Source organism: Mesoplodon densirostris, chromosome 6, assembly GCF_025265405.1.
Source record: "Mesoplodon densirostris isolate mMesDen1 chromosome 6, mMesDen1 primary haplotype, whole genome shotgun sequence".
Taxonomy (NCBI): Eukaryota; Metazoa; Chordata; class Mammalia; order Artiodactyla; family Ziphiidae; genus Mesoplodon; species Mesoplodon densirostris.
This window is the reverse complement of record NC_082666.1, coordinates 74060263-74086594: the sequence shown is the minus strand read 5'-3', so window position 1 is coordinate 74086594 and position 26332 is coordinate 74060263. Positions and strand designations below refer to the sequence as shown.

The following is a 26332-nucleotide window of genomic DNA, read 5'->3' as shown; positions in this document are numbered from 1 at the left end:
ATTTTTTTGTTGGTTTACACACATGGAAATTTTAAAAATAAAATACTAGGGTGAGTGATACATACTGTCACCAAGCAGGTGTGGGCAGAGCTGATACTCAGCCAGGAGTCTCCACGATGTTTTTGCTTATTTTGTTTTGTGTAGGCCTTGTGAAGATAGTCCCCAACCTGGTTTAGGTGGAGTGTAGGGTTGCCTGGAGCTTTCCAACCTTCCTAAGCCTCAGGGAGATGTTGATCCCTCCCAGGCCTTAGGGCCCTTGCAGGACATTTGGTCCTGTCCAAAGCATCCATAAGACATTTGGTCCAGACCAAAGGGTCCTCGATATTTGATCCTGTCCAAAACCACTTGTCAGGGAACAAATATACTCATGGATGTTTTGGATGGGACCAAATTTCAAGAACCTTTCGGCGTGAACCAAATGTCTTATGGACATTTTGGACAGGACTGAATGTCTGCTAACCTTGCGGGCCACCAGGTGGGGCCTGCAGTGCAGTCCAGCGCCGGTTGCTTCTAGCTGTGAGCTGCCTGGCTGGGGCTCCACACCCCTTCCAGGCTATCCGTGTGTCAGACAAATGTTATCATTTTCTGGATGGCATGTGTCCTGATGTGAAAATGTTTGGGGTCACTGATAGCCTGCAGTCAAGGGCTCTGGTCCTGAATATCAGCAGCAGCCATCACCATGGTTGACGGACCATGGAGCACTCGGGCACAAGGAATCCAGGAAGATTTATTGCCCACTTGTTCTCTGTGAAGGCCAAGCCACTGTAGACAGGCTTCTTGCCAGTTTACAAGAGCATCTTTTCATCTTGGGCTTGGGGGAAGTCCAGCCCCACACTGTATAGGTGATGAGGGGATAACGTGGCCCTAGGACTAGGGTGGGTAAAAGCAGGACATCTTTTCACCAGGGGATACATTAACCGAATTCTTTGTACCTTGAAGTCTCAGCCCACCCCGAGCTAGTCTATTTCTTTGTCAGATGAAATGTAATAATGTGTTTAGACAAATTGCCTTCCATCTAGAGATGAACTAGCATAGAAAGTTTTTCACAGGTAATTATTATCTTGAGTCATCAGTTTTTACTTTATTGAATTGCATTAATTTCTGACACGGTATGCAAGACATTATCTTGAGAACAGACAGAGTCATCTCATTTAAGCTGCTAGGCCATTTGTACTCTTTCTAGAACAGGTTGCCTTGTTTTGAACGTATGATTTGGGAAATTGGATGTTTGAAGTTCTGGGTTTCCCTTTCGTCCCTCTACTGATACATTGAAACTCCCCATTTGATTTTTAACAAGCTCACTCAACATATGATAAAAATAATTTTGGGCGGCAAGTTCTGTAGTATCTGCCCAACTTTTAGAATCTTTTTTTTAAAGTGTGAAAATCATAGCATTACATTTCTAAAAAATTTGAGAACTGTTGGTTTCTGAGGAATTTTCAGAGCCATAAGGTGCCTTGGTCTAACATACTGTCAAATGAAAATGTGAGGCCTTAGGTAGTTGCTTTCTCTACCTCATTTAAATTATTTTCATCAAGAAGAGTTTTGTGGAGGTTTTGTTATGGCTACCTTTTGAGTTGTCATGACCACAGCTGTAACATTAGCGTAACAGTGCCCACTGAAATACATATTAAACATATTTTAAAGGCTATGTATTTGACACACACACACACATATATATATGATTTTTATGGTCTTGCTCTGTGCCTTGTCATTAAGTTTCATATAGTCATGTCCTTTGTAAAGCTTTGAAAATAAGCATTTATGTTGGGGATAAGGTTAACAGAATTAAAAGAATTAATATTAGGCCCTTTCTCATGGGGATTTCCTTATTTAAATCCTACATCTTCTCTGTGAAGGAAATGTCACACCTAGTTTACAGATGAGGTCATTGAGGTGGGGAGACATTAAGTAACTTGTTCTAAAAGGGAACCAAGATACACCCCTGCCCCGAGAGAACCAGTATGTCTTAAGAGAGTGCACCACCTTTCCTCCCTAAACAGATTTTGCTCTGGGAAGATGGTTTGAATCACTTGCAAAATAATAATGGCAAGTACTATACCCAGTGACCCTTCTGTTTTCTTTCTGGCTTGAGAAATGGGGTCCCACTGGTCTGGAGGACTGATTCACCTTACTTATCAGTACCTCAGCCCAGTTGTCCAGCCTCTCTCCGGAAGCCTGTTAAATTGTTCTGTTCTGGTCCTAACCGCAGGAAGAAGATGAAGTACCCGACGATGAGACTCTGAACCAAATGATCGCTCGACGAGAGGAGGAATTTGATCTTTTTATGGTAACGTTACAGAAAATCATGGAAACAAATGCCTCATTCCTCTCCCTCCTTTTCTGTTGAACACAAGATGTCTGGGGCCTGTGTGCCCTGGCCAAATTTCATTTGTGAAGCCTGGGCCTTTCCTTCAGTTCAGAGCCTGCAAATTGCCTGGCTTTAGCCTGCAGACATATTTTGTTTGGCCCATGCCATGTCTTTTTTTAAAAATTTCGAATCTGTTGCCAACGCAAAAAGAATCCTGATTTCTGGCTTCTCGTGAAAACTGAACATGGGCAGTAATACCAGGCCCACATCTCTCTATGGAAGCGTTTGGCTAGGGCTTTGCAGCAGCTGCGTCCTCAGGACAGGCCATGTGGTCTACAGCCTACCACAGACACCCCCCCCACACACACACACACACACACTTCCAGCTCATTTCTGATCCTGGCCAGCATCCTTCAGGAAACCTGCCCTGCTCTTCCAGGTAGAGTTCACAGCTATTCCCTAGCTGTCTCCTTAGGGATCAAAACAAATATGCCCCCTGGGGGCGTGGCAGGGGAGCGGAGAGCAACTAAAATGACATAGTCCTGCCTTTGTTATTGTTGAAGAGAGCCTGCTTAAGCAACCTTCCAGATGTGCATCAAGCTGTAGACTTCACTGAAAGATCAAAACTGGTTGCATTTCACTGGTACAAAGCAGATGCAAAAGAACCTTTGCATTTTTTTTTACATCTTTATTGCAGTATAATTGCTTTACAATGGTGTGTTAGTTTCTGCTGTATAACAAAGTGAATCAGCTATACATATACCTATATCCCCATATCCCCTCCCTCTTGCGTCTCCCTCCCTCCCACCCTCCCTATCCCACCCCTCCAGGTGGTCACAAAGCACCGAGCTGTTCTCCCTGTGCTATGCGGCTGCTTCCCACTAGCTATCTACCTTACGTTTGGTAGTGTATATATGTCCATGCCTCTCTTTCGCTTTGTCACAGCTTACCCTTACCCCTCCCCATATCCTCAAGTCCATTCTCAAGTAGGTCTGTGTCTTTATTCCTGTTTTACCCCTAGGTTCTTCATGACATTTTTTTTCTTCTTAAATTCCATATATATGTGTTAGCATACGGTATTTGTCTTTCTCTTTCTGACTTACTTCACTCTGTATGACAGACTCTAGGTCTATCCACCTCATTACAAATAGCTCAATTTCATTTCTTTTTATGGCTGAGTAATATTCCATTGTATATATGTGCCACATCTTCTTTATCCATTCATCCAATGATGAACACTTAGCTTGTTTCCATCTCCGGGCTATTGTAAATAGGACTGCAATGAACATTTTGGTACATGACTCTTTTTGAATTATGGTTTTCTCAGGGTATATGCCTAGTAGTGGGATTGCTGGGTCATATGGTAGTTCTATTTGTAGTTTTTTAAGGAACCTCCATACTGTTCTCCATACTGGCTGTACCAATTCACATTCCCACCAGCAGTGCAAGAGTGTTCCCTTTTTCCACACCCTCTCCAGCATTTATTGTTTCTAGATTTTTTGATGATGGCCATTCTGACTGGTGTGAGATGATATCTCATTGTACTTTTGATTTGCATTTCTCTAATGATTAAAGATGTTGAGCATCCTTTCATGTGTTTGTTGGCAGTCTGTATATCTTCTGTGGAGAAATGACTATTTAGGTATTCTGCCCATTTTTGGATTGGGTTGTTTGTTTTTTTGTTATTGAGCTGCATGAGCTGCTTATAAATTTTGGAGATTAATCCTTTGTCAGTTGCTTCATTTGCAAATATTTTCTCCCATTCTGAGGGTTGTCTTTTGGTCTTGTTTATGGTTTCCTTTGCTGTGCAAAAGCTTTTAAGTTTCATTAGGTCCCATGTGTTTATTTTTGTCTTTATTTCCATTTCTCTAGGAGGTGGGTCAAAAAGGATCTTGCTGTGATTTATGTCATAGAGTGTTCTGCCTATGTTTTCCTCTAAGAGTTTGATAGTGTCTGGCCTTACATTTAGGTCTTTAATCCATTTTGAGCTTATTTTTGTGTATGGTGTTAGGGAGTGATCTAATCTCATACTTTTACATGTCCCTGTCCAGTTTTCCCAGCACCACTTATTGAAGAGGCTGTCCTTTCTCCACTGTACATTCCTGCCTCCTTTATCAAAGATAAGGTGACCATATGTGCTTGGGTTTATCTCTGGGCTTTCTATCCTGTTCCATTGATCTATCTTTCTGTTTTTGTGCCAGTACCATACTGTCTTGATTACTGTATCTTTGTAGTATAGTCTGAAGTCAGGGAGCCTGATTCCTCCAGCTCCATTTTTCGTTCTCAAGATTGCTTTGGCTATTCGGGGTCCTTTGTGTTTCCATACAAATTGTGAAATTTTTTGTTCTAGTTCTGTGAAAAATGCCAGTGGTACTTTGATAGGGATTGCATTGAATCTGTAGATTGCTTTGGGTAGTAGAGTCATTTTCACAATGTTGATTCTTCCAATCCAAGAACATGGTATATCTCTCCATCTATTTCTATCATCTTTAATTTCTTTCATCAGTGTCTTATAATTTTCTGCATACAGGTCTTTTGTCTCCTTAGGTAGGTGTATTCCTAGATATTTTATTCTTTTTGTTGCAATGGTAAATGGGAGTGTTTTCTTGATTTCACTTTCAGATTTTTCATCATTAGTGTATAGGAATGCCAGAGATTTCTGTGCATTAATTTTGTATCCTGCTACTTTACCAAATTCATTGATTAGCTCTAGTAGTTTTCTGGTAGCATCTCTAGGATTCTCTATGTATAGTATCATGTCATCTGCAAACAGTGACAGCTTTACTTCTTCTTTTCCAATTTGGATTCCTTTCATTTCCTTTTCTTCTCTGATTGCTGTGGCTAAAACTTCCAAAACTATGTTGAATAAGAGTGGCTAGAGTGGGCAACCTTGTCTTGTTCCTGATCTTAGTGGAAATGGTTTCAGTTTTTCACCATTGAGGACGATGTTGGCTGTGGGTTTGTCATATATGGCCTTTATTATGTTGAGGAAAGTTCCCTCTATGCCTACTTCCTGCAGGGTTTTTATCATAGATGGTTGTTGAATTTTGTCAAAAGCTTTCTCTGCATCTATTGAGATGATCATATGGTTTTTCTTCTTCAATTTGTTAATATGGTGTATCACGTTGATTGATTTGCTTATATTGAAGAATCCTGCATTCCTGGAAGAAACCCCACTTGATCATGGTGTGTGATCCTTCTAATGTGCTGTTGGATTCTGTTTGCTAGTATTTTGTTGGGGATTTTTGCATCTATGTTCATCAGTAATATTGGCCTGTAGTTTTCTTTCTTTGTGACATCCTTGTCTGGTTTTGGTATCAAGGTGATGGTGGCCTCGTAGAATGAGTTTGGGAGTGTTCCTCCCTCTGCTATATTTTGGAAGAGTTTGAGGAGGATAGGTGTTAGCTCTTCTCTAAATGCTTGATAGAATTCGCCTGTGAAGCCATCTGGTCCTGGGCTTTTGTTTGTTGGAAGATTTTTTATCACACTTTCAATTTCAGTGCTTGTGATTGGTCTGTTCATATTTTCTATTTCTTCCTGATTCAGTCTTGGCAGGTTGTGCATTTCTAAAAATTTGTCCATTTCTTCCAGGTTGTCCATTTTATTGGCATAGAGTTGCTTGTAGTAATCTCTCATGATCTTTTGTATTTCTGCAGTGTCAGTTATTACTTCTCCTTTTTCATTTCTAATTCTATTGATTTGAGTCTTCTCCCTTTTTTTCTTGATGAGTCTGGCTAATGGTTTATCAATTTTGTTTATCTTCTCAAAGAACCAGCTTTTAGTTTTATTGATCTTTGCTATCATTTCCTTCATTTCTTTTTCATTTATTCCTGATCTGATTTTTATGATTTCTTTCCTTCTGCTAACTTTGGGGTGTTTTTGTTCTTCTTTCAATTGCTTTAGGTGCAAGGTTAGGTTGTTTATTCGAGATGTTTCCTGTTTCTTAAGGTGGGATTGTATTGCTATAAACTTCCCTCTTAGAACTGCTTTTGCTACATCCCATAGGTTTTGGGTCGTCGTGTCTCCATTGTCATTTGTTTCTAGGTATTTTTTGATTTCCTCTTTGATTTCTTCAGTGATCACTTTGTTATTAAGTACTGTATTGTTTAGCCTCCATGTGTTTGTATTTTTTACAGCTCTTTTCCTGTAATTGATATCTAGTCTCATAGCATTGTGGTCGGAAAAGATACTTGATACAATTTCAATTCTCTTAAATTTACCAAGGCTTGATTTGTGACCCAAGATATGATCTATCCTGGAGAATGTTCCATGAGCACTTGAGAAAAATGTGTATTCTGTTGTTTTTGGATGGAATGTCCTATAAGTATCAATTAAGTCCATCGTGTTTAATGTATCATTTAAAGCTTGTGTTTCCTTATTTATTTTCATTTTGGATGATCTGTCCATTGGTGAAAGTGGGGTGTTAAAGTCCCCTACTATGAATGTGTTCCTGTCGATTTCCCCTTTTATGGCTGTTAGTATTATCCTTATGTATTGAGGTGCTCCTATGTTGGGTGCATAAATATTTACAGTTGTTATATCTTCTTCTTGGATCGATCCCTTGATCATTATGTAGTGTCCTTCTTTGTCTCTTCTAGTAGTCTTTATTTTAAAGTCTGTTTTGTCTGATATGAGAATTGCTACTCCAGCTTTCTTTTGGTTTCCGTTTGCATGGAGTATCTTTTTGCATCCCCTTACTTTCAGTCTGTATGTGTCTCTAGGTCTGAAGTGGGTCTCTTGTAGACAGCATATATATGGGTCTTGTTTTTGTATCCATTCAGCCAATCTGTGTCTTTTGGTGGGAGCATTTAGTCCATTTACATTTAAGGTAAGTATCGATATGTATGTTCCTATTCCCATTTTCTTAATTGTTTTGGGTTCGTTATTGTAGGTCTTTTCCTTCTGTTGTGTTTCTTGCCTAGAGAAGTTCCTTTAGCATTTGTTGTAAAGCTGGTTTGGTGGTGCTGAACTCTCTCAGCTTTTGCTTGTCTGTAAAAGTTTTAATTTCTCCATCAAATCTGAATGAGATCCTTGCTGGGTAGAGTAATCTTGGTTGCAGGTTTTTCTCCTTCATCACTTTAAATATGTCCTGCCAGTCCCTTCTGGCTTGCAGAGTTTCTGCTGAAAGATCAGCTGTCAACCTTATGGGGATTCCCTTGTGTGTTATTTGTTGTTTTTCCCTTGCTGCTTTTAATATGTTTTCTTTGTATTTAATTTTTGACAGTTTGATTAATATGTGTCTTGGTGTATTTCTCCTTGGATTTATTCTGTATGGGACTCTCTGTGCCTCCTGGACTTGATTAACTATTTCCTTTCCCATATTAGGGAAGTTTTCAACTATCATCTCTTCAAATAATTTCTCAGTCCCTTTCTTTTTCTCTGCTTCCTCTGGAACCCCTATAATTCGAATGTTTAATGTTGTCCCAGAGGTCTCTGAGACTGTCCTCTGTTCTTTTCATCTTTTTTCTTTATTTTGCTCTGCAGTAGTTATTTCTACTATTTTATCTTCCAGGTCACTTATCCATTCTTCTGCCTCAGTTATTCTGCTATTGATCCCATCTAGAGTATTTTTAATTTCATTTATTGTGGTTCTAATCGTTGCTTGATTCATCTTTAGTTCTTCTAGGTCCTTGTTAACTATTTCTTGCATTTTGTCTATTCTATTTCCAAGATTTTGGATCATGTTTACTGTCATTATTCTGAATTCTGTTTCAGGTAGACTGCCTATTTCCTCTTCATTTGTTAGGTCTGGTGGGTTTTTATCTTGCTCCTTCTCCTGCTGTGTGTTTTTCTGTCTTCTCATTTTGCTTATCTTACTGTGTTTGGGGTCTCCTTTTTGCAGGCTGCAGGTTTGTAGTTCCCGTTGTTTTTTGTGTCTGTCCCCAGTGGCTTAAGGTTGGTTCAGTGGGTTGTGTAGGCTTCCTGGTGGAGGGGACTAGTACCTGTGTTCTGGTGGATGTGGCTGGATCTTGTCTTTCTTGTGGGCAGGTCCACGTCTGGTGGTGTGTTTTGGGGTGTCTGTGGACTTTTTATGATTTTAGGCAGCCTCTCTGCTAATGGGCGGGGTTGTGTTCCTGTCTTGCTAGTTGTTTGGCATAGGGTGTCCAGCACTGTAGCTTGCTGGTCGTTGAGTGAAGCTGGGTGCTGGTGTTGAGATGGAGATCTCTGGAAGATTTTCGCCGTTTGATATTATGTGGAGGTGGGAGGTGTCTTGTGGACCAGTGTCCTGAAGTTGGCTCTCCCACCTCAGAGGCACAGCACTGACTCCTGGCTGCAGCACCAAGAACCTTTCATCCACACGTCTCCTCAATTTGGGATGATTCGTTGTCTATTCATGTATTCCACAGATGCAGGGTACATCAAGTTGATTGTGGAGCTTTAATCCGCTGCTTCTGAGGCTGCTGGGAGAGATTTCCCTTTCTCTTCTTTGTTCTTACAGTTCCCGGGTCTCAGCTTTGGATTTGGCCCCGCCTCTGCGTGTAGGTCGCCGGAGGGCGTCTGTTCTTCGCTCAGACAGGACAGGGTTAAAGGAGCAGCCGCTTCAGAGACAGGCTCACTCAGGCCGGGGTGGAGGGAGGGGCACGGAGCGCGGGGCGAGCCTGCGGCGGCAGAGAGCGTCGTGACGTTGCACCAGCCCGAGGCGCGCTGTGCGTTCTCCCAGGGAAGCCATCCCTGGATCCCGGGACCCCAGCAGTGGCGGGCTGCACAGGCTCCCGGGAGGGGAGGTGTGGAGAGTGACCTGTGCTCGCACACAGGCTTCTTGGTGGCAGCAGCAGCAGCCCCAGCGTCCCACGCCTGTCTCTGGGGTCCGCGCTTTCAGCTGCGGCCTGCGCCCGTCTCCGGAGGTTCTTTAAGCAGCGCTCTTAATCCCCTCTCCTCGCGCACCAGGAAACAAAGAGGGAAGAAAAAGTCTCTTGCCTCTTCAGCAGGTCCAGACTTTTTCCCGGAGTCCCTTCCGGCTAGCTGTGGCGCATTAGCCCCTTCAGGCTGTGTTCACGCCGCCATCCCCAGTCCTCTCACTGCAATACGACCGAAGCCCGAGCCTCAGCTCCCAGCCCCGCCCGCCCCAGGGGCCGAGCAGACAAGCCTCTTGGCCTGGTGAGTGTTGGTCGGCACCGATCCTCTGTGCGGGAATCTCTCCGCTTTGCCCTCCGCACCCCTGTTGCTGTGCTCTCCTTTGAGACTCGGAAGCTTTCCCCCCTCCGCCGCCTGCAGTCTCCGCCCGCGAAGGGGCTTCTAGTGTGTGAAAACATTTCCTCCTTCACGGCTCCCTCCCACTGGTGCAGGTCCTGTCCCTATCTTTTTGTCTGTGTTTATTCTTTTTTCTTTTGCCCTACCCAGGTACGTGGGGAGTTTCTTGCCTTTTGGGAGGTCTGAGGTTTTCTGCCAGCGTTCAGTGGGTGTTCTGTAGTAGTTGTTCCACGTGTAGCTGTATTTCTGGTGTATCTGTGGGGAGGAAGGTGATCTCCACGTCTTACTCTTCCGCCATCTTCCCCGGAAGTCTCCAAACCTTGACATTTGACCGTTGAACATCCATGGTTTCTACCTTGACGTTCCAAGATACGTAGTCATCTGCAATTTTGCTGAAACCCCAATTTGATTATGTGTGTGGCCTGCCGCAAGGTCAGTAGGGAAGGGAGCAACCCCCTTGGCTGGTGAGGGAGGCCCTCAGAAGTCACATTTGACTGTGTTCTTAAGGCATTTGCTATAGCTATTTATTTATCTCTGTGTGCGCAGCACTCAGAACAGTTTCTGGTACGTAGTTGTTGCTTAATAAATATTTATTGAACGAATGGTGGCATTTGCAAAATTTCGGGCCTTGTGAGGATGTCAGCATAGGTCAGGATGTATAAAGTTGCAAGGCTCCCCCCAGTACCTTCAGTCATTCTGATCTTTCGAACATTTAGCCTGACCGTGGCGTGAGTAAATAAATGTGAACTGTAACTCTGGTGGTCGAATGCTGCGGAGCCCCCAAATCAGAGGTCCCAAATTTGAAGCCCCCAGGTCTCAGACAGGTGATTTGCACGAGCAAAGCAAGTGGACAGGGGTGAGTGGATGGTGGTGAACAGTGAATGGGAGTTGCTTTGTCTTGGTGGGGGACAGAGCTGCAAGCCCCATGTAACCAGAAATTCCAAATTTTCAAGAGAAGCTAGAAAGTGAGGTTTTTATATTCGGTCTCCGGATTTCAAAATGTTTGCAACTAAATTCAGTTTTTTATTAGTATTTAACACTTCAAGCCAAATAAAATACGACTTTGGGCCAAATAGGACCCACAGGGTTTGCATTTTCCACCTCTTTAGCCTAGGCAGTCTGAGAAGGGAACCCCAGCTGCATGGAGGCTGACGTTATTTTTGTGGTTTTGTGACTTTTGGGAACGATGATTGTGCTCACACACAGTGGTTCAAGATAAAGGACATTTAATTCTTTCTCTGGAAACTTTTAGGTAGCCATGGGAGTAAGTCCTACCCTGGGATGTGCACTTTTTTCCCCTCCTACCCAGCTAAGGCCATTTTGAAGAGAAATGACAGAAAAACGACTTTACCAGCATGTTCAACATAAGGTGTTCATAAAACCTAAATTTCTTAACTCATACCGCCGTCACCACCTTTATAGATTATTCTCTGTTTGGGGAGATTAGAGATACATGTAGGAAATAGACATCTTTTCTCTCTTTGAGGAACTTATTAAAATGTAGATTACTAGGGAACACCGAGGCAAGAGGCCCTCAGCTTCCTTGGCTGGTCACTGATTGGCAAGAATTCAGCACTGCTGTAGCCTCAGATACTCTTGAGGCCCTTGGAAGGGATAAGCTGTCTGCCATTATACAAATTAGATTAGGCCCAGAGATGGAGATTTCCATCAGCAGTCCTGAAATAAGAGAAAAAGAGTACTTCTCCTTTTTGCCTTTCCGGCTGGGTATTTGTAGAAATTGAAAGCCTCAGGGAAAAAAATTGGATGTCTGGCCAAGGCACAGCCTTCTTTTAATTTGGGAATATCAGGCTTGGAATAGGTGAAGCTGGTTAGGGAATACTTCTCTGTAGGCGTTTTGATCTTGTGAGTGTTGTGCTTGTTTCTTAAAGGTTGGCTTCTCATTTCTGGATAATACAGATTTTCAGTTCACTTTGGTTTGGTTTGCTTTGTGTCGGTTGTTTAAAATCTTCTAATCAGCCGGCTGCCTTTGGCCAATTCACTATTCATTAGCACCTCCACCAGGGGGCAGGAAATCAAATTGAATCCTTGCCAGTTCACTCAGATTAAAAACTGTAGTGAGAAACAAGAATGGAATGTGAGCTAGATTTGGAGTTTGAATATTTAAACTCTTTATCCACTGTTATAAAAACAAAAAGTTAGCTCCCTATATAAAAGTAATACAGACGTATTATTTGATTTTATATCATAGGCACTGTAGTTAAATAACACACATTAAGCAGATAGTCTCTTTAAAATAAAACCTTTCGGGCCTCCCTGGTGGCGCAAGTGGTTAAGGTCCGCCTGCCGATGCAGGGGATACGGGTTCGTGCCCCGGTCTGGGAGGATCCCATATGCCGCGGAGCGGCTGGGCCCGTGAGCCATGGCCGCTGGGCCTGCGCATCCGGAGCCTGTGCTCCGCAACGGGAGAGGCCACAACAGTGAGAGGCCCACATACCGCAAAAAGGAAAAAAAATAAAATAAAATAAAACCTTTCTTTCGAACATTTTTCTTGTTTTCTCCTTTTAAAAAATGTGACTTCAGGGCTTCCCTGGTGGCACAGTGGTTGAGGGTCTGCCTGCCCATGCGGGGGACACGGGTTCATGCGCTGGTCCGGGAGGATCCCACATGCCGCAGAGCGGCTGGGCCCGTGAGCCATGGCCGCTGGGCCTGCGCGTCCGGAGCCTGTGCTCCGCAATGGGAGAGGCCACAATGGTGAGAGGCCCGCGTACCACAAAAAAAAAAAAAAAAAAAATGACTTCAGAAAGTTATCTCTTATACTGATTACCTATGAATTCTACCTAAAAGAGATCTTTGACAGGTCAGGATACATACCTGAGACATTTTGCTGACATACAGACGTGAAGCTTTCAAGCTGCTCTGCTCCCTACAAAGGCAACTAGTACTTTTAAAAGTAATCGTACTTGTTAGCATAAGGTTATTGGGTCTTAAGACAAACATATTCATGTAGTATCTGAATAATTAATTAGGCTTAGTTGAATATCAACTTCAAATTTTGTACTGGTCTTCTGCAAGCAGCAATCTCTGGGAAGAGATACAGTCATGAGAACTTCAAGCTTATTAAAAATTGCATCAAAAAAATTTTGGGGGTCTTTTCTCAAAGAAAAAACAAAAAGCAAGTGCAATTTATTTTCTTTTGTATTAGAAGAGATTTATTTTCTCAATTGTGGACTAATGCATGGCATAAGTTATTTTACAAGTCCTCGGTATAGGAAATGGTAATCGTATAACCAAAAATTGAAATGGCAATATTTTGTCATCTCTGTGTAGTGCCGTAACAAAAAAATGATTTTTCTTGATAGCTATCTAATAACTATTAGGAGGTTACCTTGAGAAGCCCCTCTTTAGATTGTGCTGTTAACAAGGCATCCTCTGTGAGCTAATTACGACGGTTTTGTGGATCCAATTTCTGAATCCAGAGCATTAGAAGACAAGATTAAGAGCAGCCTCTCCAGCTAACTATAGCATATGACAGAACAGAGCGGCCACATTTATCTACCAATAGGACTCCACCATGCTCCAAGCCTACCCCATCTTGGGAATACAATGATTTCCAAAAATGTTGAAGCATAGTTTAAGTAACTTTGAACTTTAAATAGATTCTAGAGGTCGAATTTGGATTTAAATAGAAATTTCATTTACATTTTGTTACCACTCTCAGCTCTTAAGAAAAAATTAATGTTGAATCCCTGTTTCAGTACGGTAGAACTGAAGGAAGAAAGAGGGAAAAGGTAAATCATTTGATGGTTAATGGTCTATTCGCTTGTAGAAATGGTCTAGCCAGTGATATTTACATATAACTAATGTATATAACAATTCAGTGGAGGTTTTATTTGTTTTTCTTTAACCATCAAATTGTTTAGTTATAGGTTAAAGGCAAATATGTGGCACTTAATTTATTTACTAGCGCACTGGATTTTAAAAAAAGAAAGCAGGAGGTGGGGAAATAGGCACTTTGAAGGCTGTTGAAAGGAAGCCATTTCACTTACATCAGTTGAGATGAGATTACCTTTGAGGTCTGTCACTCTGTGGCATGATACTTTCATAAGAGCTAAGCTTTTTGAAAGCTAAAGAATTGAGGGACATTCCTCTCCCAGAGCCCAGGGTGCACTAAAAATTCAGTGCATTCATGGCCAACTGATGAATAAACCAGTTATGTGCCCACATGTCTTGAGTCCAACCGAGGGTGGCTATTTTATAGTGACAATGGGTGGCTGATTTTTTTTTCCTGGCTCTTTAATTAAAAGCATGAACCCTATTGAGGTAAAGGAAATTTTCTTTTTTTTTTTTGCGGTACATGGGCCTCACACTGTTGTGGCCTCTCCCGTTGCGGAGCACAGGCTCCAGACATGCAGGCTCAGCGGCTATGGCTCACGGGCCCAGCCGCTCTGCGGCATGTGGGATCTTCCCAGACCGGGGCACGAACCCATGTCCCCTGCATCGGCAGGCGAACTCTCAACCACTGCGCCACCAGGGAAGCCCAGGAAATTTTCTTAATGAACTTTCTCTTTTATATACTTGAAGAATACTATGCCAGTGCAGCAATGAGTTGTATCACCAGGGCTCATTTTTTTTAACTCATTTTTTTTCATTGCGGTACAGTTGATTTACAGTGTTCTATCAATTTCTGCTGTAATCATTTTTATTTTTATTTATTTATTTATTTATTTATTTATTTTTGCTGTACGCAGGCCTCTCACTGTTGTGGCCTCTCCCATTGCGGAGCACAGGCTCCGGACGCGCAGTCTCAGTGGCCATGGCTCACGGGCCCAGCCGCTCCGCGGCATGTGGGATCTTCCCGAACCGGGGCACGAACCCGTGACCCCTGCATCGGCAGGCGGACTCTCAACCACTGCGCCACCAGGGAAGCCCTGCTGTAATCATTTTTAAAATACATCCCCAATTTGAATTTTCTCACTATTACTTAAGGGGAAGCTTTTGCATGCACATAGACTAAGAAAAGGAATTTTTTAAAGAGTTTTTTTTTAAGTGCATAAGTAAATTTCAAAGATGGGTACAGGGGAAGGGAAGAGATTTGGGCCTTAGGGATGAGCTAGAACAAGTCAGCCAGGATACAGAGGCTCCATGGGAGAAGCTGAAGGGACCCTGCAGCCATAGGAGGTGACTTGTGAAGACTTATGCGCTGCAAGTCTACACTGTACCGAATCCCCTTTCCCTTTGATGACACTTCTGTTCATCCCTCCAGCGCATGGACATGGACCGGCGGAGGGAGGATGCCCGGAACCCAAAACGCAAGCCCCGCTTGATGGAGGAAGATGAGCTGCCCTCCTGGATTATTAAAGATGACGCCGAGGTGGAACGGCTGACGTGTGAAGAAGAGGAGGAGAAGATCTTCGGGAGGGGGTCTCGCCAGCGCCGGGACGTGGACTACAGTGACGCCCTCACAGAGAAGCAGTGGCTGAGGGTAGGTGTGGCTTTTTCTCGAATTCTTGCTACGTGGAGTGTTGTTGGCTCAGAGAAACCAGGGGCCTGAGGCTGGAACTCTTTGAGAGGGACCAGTTGCCCATAGAAGGGGAAGGGCCTCTTGAACATAGATAAAGTCATTCTGCTCTTGCAGTGGAGTCATTCTGCATGTCAAGGCAGGGCCTTGGAGGATAATGAAGTATTGTTTTGCCAGAGCAGAATTGGCCTTTGGAAACACAGGGTTATGAGAGCTATGAGACCCACTAATGTTTTATGACCGATTGCCTTGCCATGCCTCACTCTCTCGGAGTTAGAATCAAAATGTGGAAGGGGGCCTTAGAGGACTTTTGAATTGCCCCCCCTCATTTCATGGTCTGTAATCGGAGTTTCACTTTTGCAAGTCTCGCAGAGAGAGCATTCAGGACAGCGGCCTCTTCTACCTGCGTTATTTCCTAGACCCGAAGAACATTAGCGCTGGAAGGTGCCCTTGTACTCTCTTGGTTTTACAGACGAAGCAGTCGAGGCCCCAAGAGGTTAGGTGATTCCGCAGGATCACACAGCTGGCTAGAAATAACAGAATCGGTGAGCGCTGATGCATTTGGGGGCTCGATGTCAGCTCAATCTGATCTGACCATCGCCAGCGCAGACTAGGGCCTGGGACTCGGATTACTGACACTTGGAAACAGTATTCTGTAGTTTGGGGGTTTTGTTTTTTGTTTTCTCTGCTTTGGAAAATGTCAGTTTCTCATTTTGACTGAGGAATGTTATCTCCTACTGTTCGAGCACAGAAATATCAAAATGCTCCTAGGAGCCACGTGTGTGAGTGCTGAGGCCAGTGTGAATCTTCCCTTTGAAGGTTTAGCCGTAATTTCCATTATTGGGAGCAGACTTAGTACCAAGTTAGACAGAACAATCAGGGATGTGCGCTCCAGGCAGCGCCGGTAAATGCGTGCTGGAAATAATAAGTGTGGTTGGGTGAAAACCAAACAAAATAGAAGCTGTTTTTGTGAGTTGTTCATTTTATTGAAAGGGAATATAGTTCGCAACCTTTGTAAAACATGGATTTTAGGACCTGGGCTGTAAGTAGGTAGGTGGGTCAAAAAGCGATGGGGGAAGTATTCTGAGATTGGATATCAAAGGTGGACAGGTCTTGGCACCATTTGAGATGTGACTTACTCAGGATGTTGTATGATGAGAGAGGCATGACCTAAATTTCGAAAAGATTGAAGCCTGTGGTATCCTGAAAAGAAAGAGACTAAGAAAGCATTGCTCATACTTATGGTTGAGCAATGGAATATGAAATGTGACTTTTGTGTGACTGTTTTCCTGTCGCATCCAGATATTCCAGTGGCCTCAGAATATGGTTTTATGGATTTCTTTTGTTTCACTGTTGTGAGGTTGTAGTTGTATAGTTAAGATCCATTCTGTAATGGGAAGAGATTTACTTTAATATTCATTTATGAGCTTGGGAAAATTCTTTTCCCTTTCTCTTTTATGTAAGCAGTCATTTGAATACCTGGAATATTACAGGAGATGAGACAACAACCTAGGCCAACATTCTAAAGCCAGTCTTTATATAAGTATAATCTCCAGACACTACAAGCAAAATAATCTCGTTTATTGGGCAAGAAGGTAGCTGAATTTATCATTTTTTCAATAATCAGTGGCAAATGCTCTTCAAAAAATAACGTTTTGAATCTTAGGAAGTTTTCAAGATCAGAATACCTCATTTTTTCTCTTCTTCATTCAGTTTATATCACTGATGATTAGCACCATGCTAACACACAGTAGAAACTCAGTGAATGCTTGTGAAGATGAAATGATAACCTTATAAGAGGAAAGTGGAAAGTTTCTAATTTACCAGTCATGTTAGGATAGTATCTGTGTATCTAGTAGACTTCCTTTCTTTTCTATGTGGTGTTTCTTCACTGGATTCACATCCTTTTGTCTATAACATGCACATCAAAATGGAAAACTAGTTTATTTTACAAAACTACACCATGAAATTGATGTTCATAGTTTTCACCTTAAGGTGCCTTGCAAGATACCAGGTCACCCAAGAAGGACGAAACTGTTCTCAGTACAGCTTTACTGTAATACAGCTTTTTGTAATCCAATCTTCTGGAAAATGTGCATCCATATTTGGTATGAGCTGGTAACTTGCTGTTAACCAGGCCATGCAATTAATGCAGAATGCCTCCTGGCCTAAGCATTCAAAATAGATGCTTGCAGTCGTTTGCTTTCTTGTTCACCAGCAGAAATCCTGTTTAATACTAGCCTGTTAAGCTTTTTGTGGTAATAAAATTTTATTCAAGGGTTTCTCATGGGCCTGGATGTGCAGAGATAGTCTCCACCGGCCGATGACTGAACACAGTGGGCGAACCTAGGCAATGCAGCCTTGATAGGGAAGTTGGCCCAGACTCTTCTGTGAGAAATGCTGTAGCAGGGCTGCAGTCTCTCTCCTTTCTCCTGGCAGTGTTGTACCAAGCTGGCTTGGTAGAGGCATCGCAGACCCATAGAACCCCAGAGCTGGAGGCAGCTGAATGGAACAGCTCCCCACCCCGTGCTTAGATCACATTCTCTGCAGCACCCCTGCCAAGAGGCTGGCCATCAGTAGAGGAGACACTGCATTTTGTCTGCATTTTGACCCCTCCATGGTCAGCCCCAGCTGTGAACGAATCCTCTTTCCTGGTAGCTGCTTCTCTCTGGTCCTGATCCTGTTCCCTGGGGTGAACAGAACAATATTTTGTCTGTCTTTAGCATCACCTCCCACTGGATAAAACGTTCGAGGACTCATTTGCAGTTCGAATGAAGTCCCCTCCCCTCCTCTTTCTTTGGAACTCACCTCATCCTTCAGGGCCCAACTCAAATGCTCCCACTTCTGTGATGCCTTCACAAGTAAATACTAATTGCATTTTCCCCGGGCTCTTGAATTTCTTGGCCTGTTCTTCTGTCACGGCTCAAATCCAACTTCCTAGCATTCTTGGTAGTTGCCAACATACTTGCTTTCCTGATGCGTTGATAAGCTGGATCTTGTTAGGACTTCTGTGTGCAAATAGTCAGTGCCCATCGACTGCCAGATTGAAATAGCCCTGGATTGATGTATAAGAGTATAGCCTCGGATAATGTTCACTTCTGCAACAGATGGACCTAAACACGCCCTATTCGTGGGCCTGTCCAAAAAAGTAGAATTCTGTTTCGCACATAGGAGTCCAAGGTGGGTGTTTCTGGCTGGCGGGGGCAACTGTTCTCCACGTGGCCATTCAGGGATCCAGGCTGAAGAGTCTCTGTCCAGCTTAGTCATCCCTGTGCCTGTGAGCTGGAAGTGGGGAGCACAGCATGGAGTGGTGCGTGTTGAGTTCTAAGGACCAGGCCTGCCTGGATCGCTGTCACTTCCGCTCGCATCCCGTTGGCTAGAACTCAGGCATGTGGCCACATTAGCTATAAGGGGGAGTGAGAGATGTGGTCTGTCTGTGGGCCCAGGAAGGTAAGATTTGGGTGATGAGGCTGCAGTCTCTGCCTCAGAACACTTAGCTTGAATTGAAGTGCTATGGCCACTTTCTGTGAAAATTTTATTATGGTTTCATCACAAACAGGTTTTATTATATAATCATAGTATGCTAAAAATTCCCACAGTGTCCTTTAGACAATCAGTTTAGTTGGAAGATTTTAAAAAATTGTTCTGTATTCATGTTATTTTAGATGAAGAGGATCACAATTTTAAACACAGCTCAGTTTGTTTGTTTGTTTAAGGTTTTTAAAAATTGTTTTGAAATCCCAGTTTCCATTGAGGAAACCTAAATTTCTTTGGTGTTCGCCAGTCTCAAGTGAACTTCGTCTTTTTTTTTTTTTTTGCGGTACGTGGGCCTCTCACTGTTGTGGCCTCTCCCATTACGGAGCACAGGCTCCAGACACGCAGGCTCAGCGGCCATGGCTCACAGGCCCAGCCGCTCCACAGCATGTGGGATCTTCCCGGACCAGGGCACGAACCCGTGTCCCCTGCATCGGCAGGTGGACTCTCAACCACTGCGCCACCAGGGAAGCCCTGAACTTCATCTTTTGGGAATAGTCAGTTCAACATCCATGCCCTGTATGCGCTTCTTCTCTCCTCTCCTCGGAGCTCCTTCCCATCTTCCTCCCCAAGGTGGCATCTGGATAGAGGGAGAAGCTAGGGTTTCATCATGGCATTGGGGCAGGCATCCTGTCCTGTGGATCTCTGATGGGCTCAATGCAGGACTACTGGTCTGTTCTGTCCCTGGAGGTCTTGACGTGCAGCTGGTCCCACCTTATTCTTTTGGCGTCTTTGATGACATGTGCTGGGGTGCCGGCCCGAGTCTCCAGTGGTCAGCTTCCCTGCAGTCTGAAGTCCCATGAAGACTATCAGCCTCTCCGGTCTTGCAGTGCTCTCAGCTCTTTTGTGCCCTCATTGGGAATCTTCAAACTCTTGGTTGCTTTCTACCCACTGTGCTAGAACAGGCAAGAGAGTTCAGCCCCTTTTTGCAAAAATCGCTGCCTCACCAGCAGGGGGTTGTCAAGCGCGAAGCCTCTAGAATATGATGGTTGGATGGGTCAGGGAGCTCTTTAAAACAAGCAATACAGAAACATCTTACTTTTGCAAGTTCTGTCAAAGTATCTGACCATATGCATGCACAGTGAGGGACCCTCCCAGAGCCTCGGGAGGAGCTTGTAAAGTGAGAGTCCTAAAGCTCATGTTTCATTAATGCCTTCATAGTAAATGTGCCTCTGGATATTTTTAGAGCCTCATACCTCTTGCTCCCTGCACCAACCCCCCCAAATATACCAGACTTGGAGCCTGAAGGGTGAGTATTCATTTCAACCCCAGCTAGGTGTACTGCAATTCAGTCCTGGCATGAACTACCCAGAGTTAGACCCCACAAGTTAAAGGGCTCAGTTTCCCCAACAAGACTGGGCTCACTTCCGATGCCAGCCACACTTTGGGCGTCCCTGCACCACCTGCACTGCTGATTGATGGGCTCTAAATTCAGGGGTTCTCATGACCCTCTCAGGTTCAGGAATTCGCTACAGTGAATCACAAGGTCAGGAAAGCACTGCTGGTGGTTACAGTTTTATTATGAAAGATACAAATCAGGAGGACCAGCCAAATGAAGAGGGACATAGGATGATCTCTGGGAGGGCACACAGTTTCCCTGCCATCTCCTCATGGAATTGGGGGGCACCCCGCCCCCGGGCACATCAGTGTGCTCACCAACCAGGAAGCTCCACTGAGCAGAGTTATTACTGGGGTCTCATCTGCATGGGAGGGGCTGGCTCAATGGCTGACAAATACTGCAGGTAGCAATATCCTCAGGGCTGATCTCTCACCGCTCTCCCTCTCAACTCCTTTTCTCCCAGGGCAGAAGGCTCTCTATCTCGCCTTCCTGTCTTATAACAACTTCCCATACACACGTGGCCCAGCCATGGTGCTCTTCACTGTGGCTTCTAGAGCAGTTCTGGGGATCCCTGTCCACCTGGCTTACCTCCTGATTCCAAGGAGCCTTTGGAATTGAGGGAACTCCTCTCCATCAAGGAAGCCTGATTGAGACTGCTGTCTGATGGTAGACTCGCAGATCCTCTTTTGGAAGTCAGTGTTGCCATTTTGTCTTTTTGGGGTCGTCTTTGTTTACCACTTTATCTTCATCCTCCTCAAGGCAATAGGTGACTCCCCTGAACAGGGAATGGTCCCTTCAGAAAGTGTGGAAGAGAATACTAATGTGGTTTTAAAAGTATTATGTCCATTACCATTTTATAGTTTCCCATGGGGTACCCAAGGTGCTAACAGTGCTCTGTTACGTATTGTGTGTGTGTGTGTGTGTGTGTGTGTGTGTGTGTGTGTGCGTGCATTTGCACATAACCAGTAATTGGCTCATGTTGATAATTTCTTGGAAAAACATCTTTATTTATGTGTGAGGGCAAGCATTAGTAGAGCTAAATTGGCAGGCATCTGATGAGCCCAAGGGGTCAGGTGTTTTCGGTTTAACTTCAGCCAGGTGTGCACGGGCTGTGATGTTGCTAGTATTGTAGTCATGATTGGGGCAGGAGCTCTGGAAAACTGGGGCGTCTGTAAGGCTAAACAGTGGGAGGGTGAATTCCGGAATGCCTGGTTTTTCTGTTCTTCCTGTCCTTGGTCCTTCTGCCAACTTCAGAATCCTTCCCTTCCTAAACATTTAGTGACATCCCAGCATTTAATTGCCAAGTGATTGATTCGTGCCCTTCAGCACTTGAAGATAATTGGAATGCAATCTAAATTATGTGCTCTGTACAATATTTAACTGCCAGCCTGACGGAGGGAACCAACTTTGGAATATGCTTTTGTTTCAAAGTCGATCTGATGTCTCAGAACTGTAATTTGGAAAGGTTCTTGTTTGCTGGTGTCTCTCACTGCGGTCCTTATGTATGAGTGTGAGGATGCTTCTTTTTGTATACTTTATAAGTCCCTGGTGATGGTATAAGCTCTGTTTCTACAGTGCCCTGTACTGTTGGGTCCCAAACCATGTTATGTAAATGATGGGGGTAAGACCCACTTCCTCAGATCTTTAAATCTCATGATAGACACAGCTAGTTTTAGAAGCCCCAGGATTTCCAGAGGGACCTTGAGGAAAGGCAGCACAGAACATCGTTTTTCCCTTCAACCAGTCTGTCACCAGATAAGAGCCTGAGTTTTCCACAATCTCGGTGCCTGAATGACATCTCCATAGTTAGGTCTACTGACCCCTAAACGGATTTTTGGGGTTTCCCCTTCCCACAGCTCAAAGTGGAGAGAACAGAGTAAGAGACTCCTGAACCATATAATAATAGAGGGAATCAGTAAAGTAACATGTAACAGGAGTAACACGCAGGAGTTTACCTGTGTGTCTTGAAAAGCTACCTAACACCAGGTTGGAAATACAGGATGAGGTCCCGTAGTCAGCTTTCCACTACCACCAGCCTGTGCTAAAACCTACGCAGGGAAAAAGGCAGAGAAATCCAAGGAAAGGTAGTCACAAAGAACTGGAAAAAGTACCGAGAAAGTTTAAAGAAGTTGGGATTTCAAACAAAATATTTGAAATTCTGTTGAAATGCACAATGAGAAATAACAAAATATTTCCTCATCTATACGAAGAGGATTTTTCTCTCTCTAGAAATCTTTGAAACGGGATAATGTCTCCTCTGTTTGGGCTGGATCCAGCCTGAAACCAGACAGGGGCTGGAATCTCCTAGCCGTAATCACAGCTGAGAGCATCAGTGATTCTTCGAGATGTCCTTTTCTCCCAAAAGACCTCACTTTATACGGGCAAGGGTTTGGGGGATCCTTTATCTAAAATATAATGTGCATAATACCTTTAGTATTTTGCTTTGTCACTTTATATCATCTTTCCTTGCTTTTTGTTAAAAGACATAAAAATTCATTTTCTTTTCCTTTGACCAAATGGCATTTTTTAGCTCTTCACCCTGGGTCATCAGATTTACTGGGGCAAAATGGCTAGCAAGCTGCATTTCCGTTTTTATACACAAGGGAGAGCTAAGGCCCTAGAAAATGGATTTGGGTTTTGCCAAATTCAAGGTCCTTCAGCACTTCAGGAAGGAAGTATTGAACTAATTAACGGTGGTCAGAGTTGTGAATTGTCTGGGGGAAAAACATTTGATGGTAGTAGAAGAATTTCGATAACTTTCTATAATTTTTATTTTATTCTTAAGTCCATTGGCTAGATTGTTTTCACAGTGATTGGACCTGATATGTTCCCTTTGGTCAAAATTCAGTAGGGTCAGTTGAATAGAAGAAAGTATCCTCAGAGGGCCAACTAAAATACTAAATATATTAAAGGCGAGAAGGGAGAGAGACCTGTTTCAATTGATTTTTAAAACAGTGATGCCTGGAAATTCTAGTCTCAAATTTTTAACCATTTGAAATTGGGGTTCAGCTCTGAAATCTAACTCAGACATTTAAAGTAACCATGGATCTGGCTTACAGATTCTAAGGAGCCCAAATAAGTTCACATTATCTTTAAGCACTGCATAGAAATAGATGGTTTTAGAAATATATGTGGCTGCTTTTCTGAATCAAGATTTGTTTTCTGTTCTGTTCTTTTTTACTTTTTTACTTTTTTTTTTTTTTTTTTTTTTTTTTGCTGTACGCGGGCCTCTCACTGTTGTGGCCTCTCCCGTTGCGGAGCACAGGCTCCAGACGCGCAGGCTCAGTGGCCATGGCTCATGGTCCCAGCCGCTCCACGGCATGTGGGATCCTCCCGGACCGGGGCACGAACCCATGTCCCCTGCATCGGCAGGTGGACTCTCAACCACTGTGCCACCAGAGAAGCCCTTTTTTTTTTTAATCAATAAAGCTATTAAATCTTTTTTTTTAGTTTATTTATTTTTGACAAATAAAAGGTGTATGTACATAAGGTGTATCATGTGATGTTATGATATAGGTCTACATTGTGAAATGACTTCATTCTCCCAGTGAGGCTTGGGGAAGGTACAGTTTTTTAAAGAAGTTAAAGACAGGGCAGGGGACTTTACTGTTACTGTGCTCATGTCTGGGTGGGTGTCAGAACTATGTCTTTGATGTCTACCTCTCAAGGGAGTTTAGGATTGTGGATAAGAGATTAAAACCTTAGAATCTGATGAACCAGGGTTCAAATCCCAGCTCCACCTATTTTGCCCTGTGACCTTGGGTACCTAGTGTAACCTCTCGTAGCTTCCTTGTAGAATGGGGGAAATACTAGCTCATTCCTCGTAGAATTTTCTGAAGTTTAAATGTGTAACACAGAACTGGGTATATAAAGATTACCCAAAAAATAGCTAGTAAGGGAAAAGTATTATTTCAGAGAAAAACCTAGGTGATAAGAAAAGAAGAAATAAAACAGTTCTGTTGTGTGTCTCAAATGCAAGGTTTGGGGCAACAGAAGAAAAGTAAAAGGGGTGGAGAAAGAGGCCCCCATCCTCATTCATAAGTGGGATTAAGGAGGGTGACACGTTTCTTTGCTGAGTATGTTATGGGACATGCCCACAGGCTTATTCACCTCAAGCCCTCCAACCTGTACTCACTCAGCTATAAACTCCTTGCATTCTGGTTTTCTACTCCTCCGTGGCTGCCGGAGGAGCACAGGGCTAGCGGTCATGAAGCTGGTATGTGGGTCCCTGCCCTGCTGCCAGCTAGGTGTGTGATCTTGGTCAGGCCTCTTGATCCGGGGTGGAGGTGCGTTCTCTTTAACGTGCTGGGTCTCCTCCACCTACCTAAAGACAACCTCTGAAATCACATGAAGCTGGTTTCTTTTTCCTTCTTACTGTGTGTGCTTTTAGTAATGATCATCCCCTGCTTTCTGATCAGTGGGTCCATTGATGGAGGCTGTTAAAAAGCACATTCCATTCAACGCCCATTTATTGAACATTGCGGTGCATGCATGGGGAGAGTGGTGTTAGTTGTCAAGCTCGTGTTCCTCACCGTGGCTGGCCTGCCTTATTAGTGCGATTAAGAGCCAGATTTGAGAAATGCTATTAGAGATAACATTGCACACTTAGCCACCTTAAAGAGCTTGTCAAGAGCAGGTCTCTAGGTGTACGCAGATGGGAGTTAATAGAGATTAAAAGATTGTGAGATGAACTAACTTTGGTAGGGCTTTTAACTGTTCAGGAATCAGCAGAGTTTAAACAACATGCATCCTCCTTCATGTTCGACTTTTAGTGTCATGTCTCCAGGGATGTTATTGATGAGTTTCCCTCCTCCCACCCTCAGACTCTGGAGGACGGAAGGGCTGCTGCTCTTTGGCACATGGTGTGGCCTCCAAACACAGTCGGCAATGGCGTTCATCTCCTGGCTATTTCTGGGAGACCCGAGCCTCCCTAACAGCCACACCTGTACTCCTCGGGCTTTCTCGCCACCCTGCTTGGCCTCCAGTGGAGGAGAAATACGGCATAGTGTATCCCCCATCCACCTTGACAAAAGAAAAAGGGATTGGGGGATTTAGGTACCAAAACGATGAGTTGAATGAAGCATGTGACATTTGCAGATTGCTGGTGTTTTAGAGAATAACTTTCCTCTTTGTTCAGGACAGTTCAGGTGGCTATTCAGAGAGGTCAGAGGACACTTTCCAAAGCACATAGCATCTCTGATGACCCCCTACCCCCAGCGCCGCTCCCCACATTAACCCCTCCGGCAGCCTCCCTCAAGTATAATTGAATCCAAGCACTTTAACACGGTCTCCAAGGCCATGGCCATCTGGCCTCTGCCTGGCCCTCGAATCTCATCTTCTCTTGCTCTCTGGGTGGCTGCCGCACTGGGCTGTCTTTGTGATCCTGTGCACTTCCAGGAAGGCTCCTTCCCAGATTGTCCATGGTTGTCTCCTTGTCCTAATGGTCGCTTTCCAGACAGACCCTCCCTGACTACCCTAGCTGAAAGAGCCAGGCCCTGCCGGTAAGTGTCACATAACCTATGTTAATTTCTCTATCGCCCTCGCCACCATCTAAAGGTTATCTCATTGGCTTCTTCCATCGGTACTAAGCTCCAGGAAAGCCAGGGACCTCTCCTGTCTAGTCCACTGCCATATCCCAGCACTGGGACAGTACCTCATGCATAGTAAGCACTCCATAAATAGTTGTGAATAAGTGAATGTACCAGCCAGAGACGAGGGCTAGGAGAGAAGGTTTGGTTGCACTCCATGTCCTTTTGGTTAAGTCAGTAGAATCCTGTGTTGTTGTTTACCAGTGTGGATCAAGGTAGAAATTACTGGCATTCTTTCCCATTAGATTCACAATCTGTGTCTTCATGTAAAGATTTCCTACCTAAAAGAATGCTAAAGGCATGCAGTTTTGACATAAGTGCTCTTGAGCTTTTCAAGAGTTTGAAGGCTCTGTTCTAATTTCAGAACACACTGATGAAGATTGTTTAAATACGCATAAAAAATACAACCATTGCTTCAACCCAGCTATTCCTTGGAAATTCTCCTAGATTTTACAACAGCTGTCTTCCAGCTTAAACCCTCATTTCTTTTTCAACAAAAACCAGATTAATATATCTAATCTAACTCAAAATGAAAAGGCGAAAAAGAAAGTACTAAATTAATTGGGTTTTCATTTCTATTTTTGTACAAGAGAGCCTCCAACGGAGAATGCTGATTTTAAGTATAAGACCATGTACCTTTTATGTGGCTTCCTTTCTTATTTTCTATTAAAGAATGTTGAACTGTCGGAATCATGAGAAATTGTAGACAGGACCATGAAACTTTGCTGCAGGCAAAGCTGGATTCTTGTTCTGCCACTCCTACTGAAATCCAATATTTAAGATCTCTATGGTTGTAGTCCATCGTAAAAAGTATATTCCTAATGCACGACACCGTTTTTTAAAAATATCTTTCCCTTGGGCCTTGTAGAATATTTTCCAAAGATTATTTA

At 43.6% G+C, this 26332-nt stretch overlaps 1 protein-coding gene across 9 annotated transcripts in view; it reads left to right on the top strand.

Annotated features, from left to right (window-relative positions):
• The window catches only part of SMARCA2 (SWI/SNF related, matrix associated, actin dependent regulator of chromatin, subfamily a, member 2), a 185945-nt gene that overhangs the window by 103938 nt on the left and 55675 nt on the right, over positions 1-26332 (top strand). For all 9 annotated transcript variants that reach the window (XM_060102248.1, XM_060102240.1, XM_060102244.1 and 6 more), the window contains 2 exons: positions 2213-2290; positions 14727-14945. In XM_060102248.1, coding sequence (XP_059958231.1) covers positions 2213-2290; positions 14727-14945 — 297 coding nt within the window. The remainder of the gene's footprint in view (positions 1-2212; positions 2291-14726; positions 14946-26332) is intronic.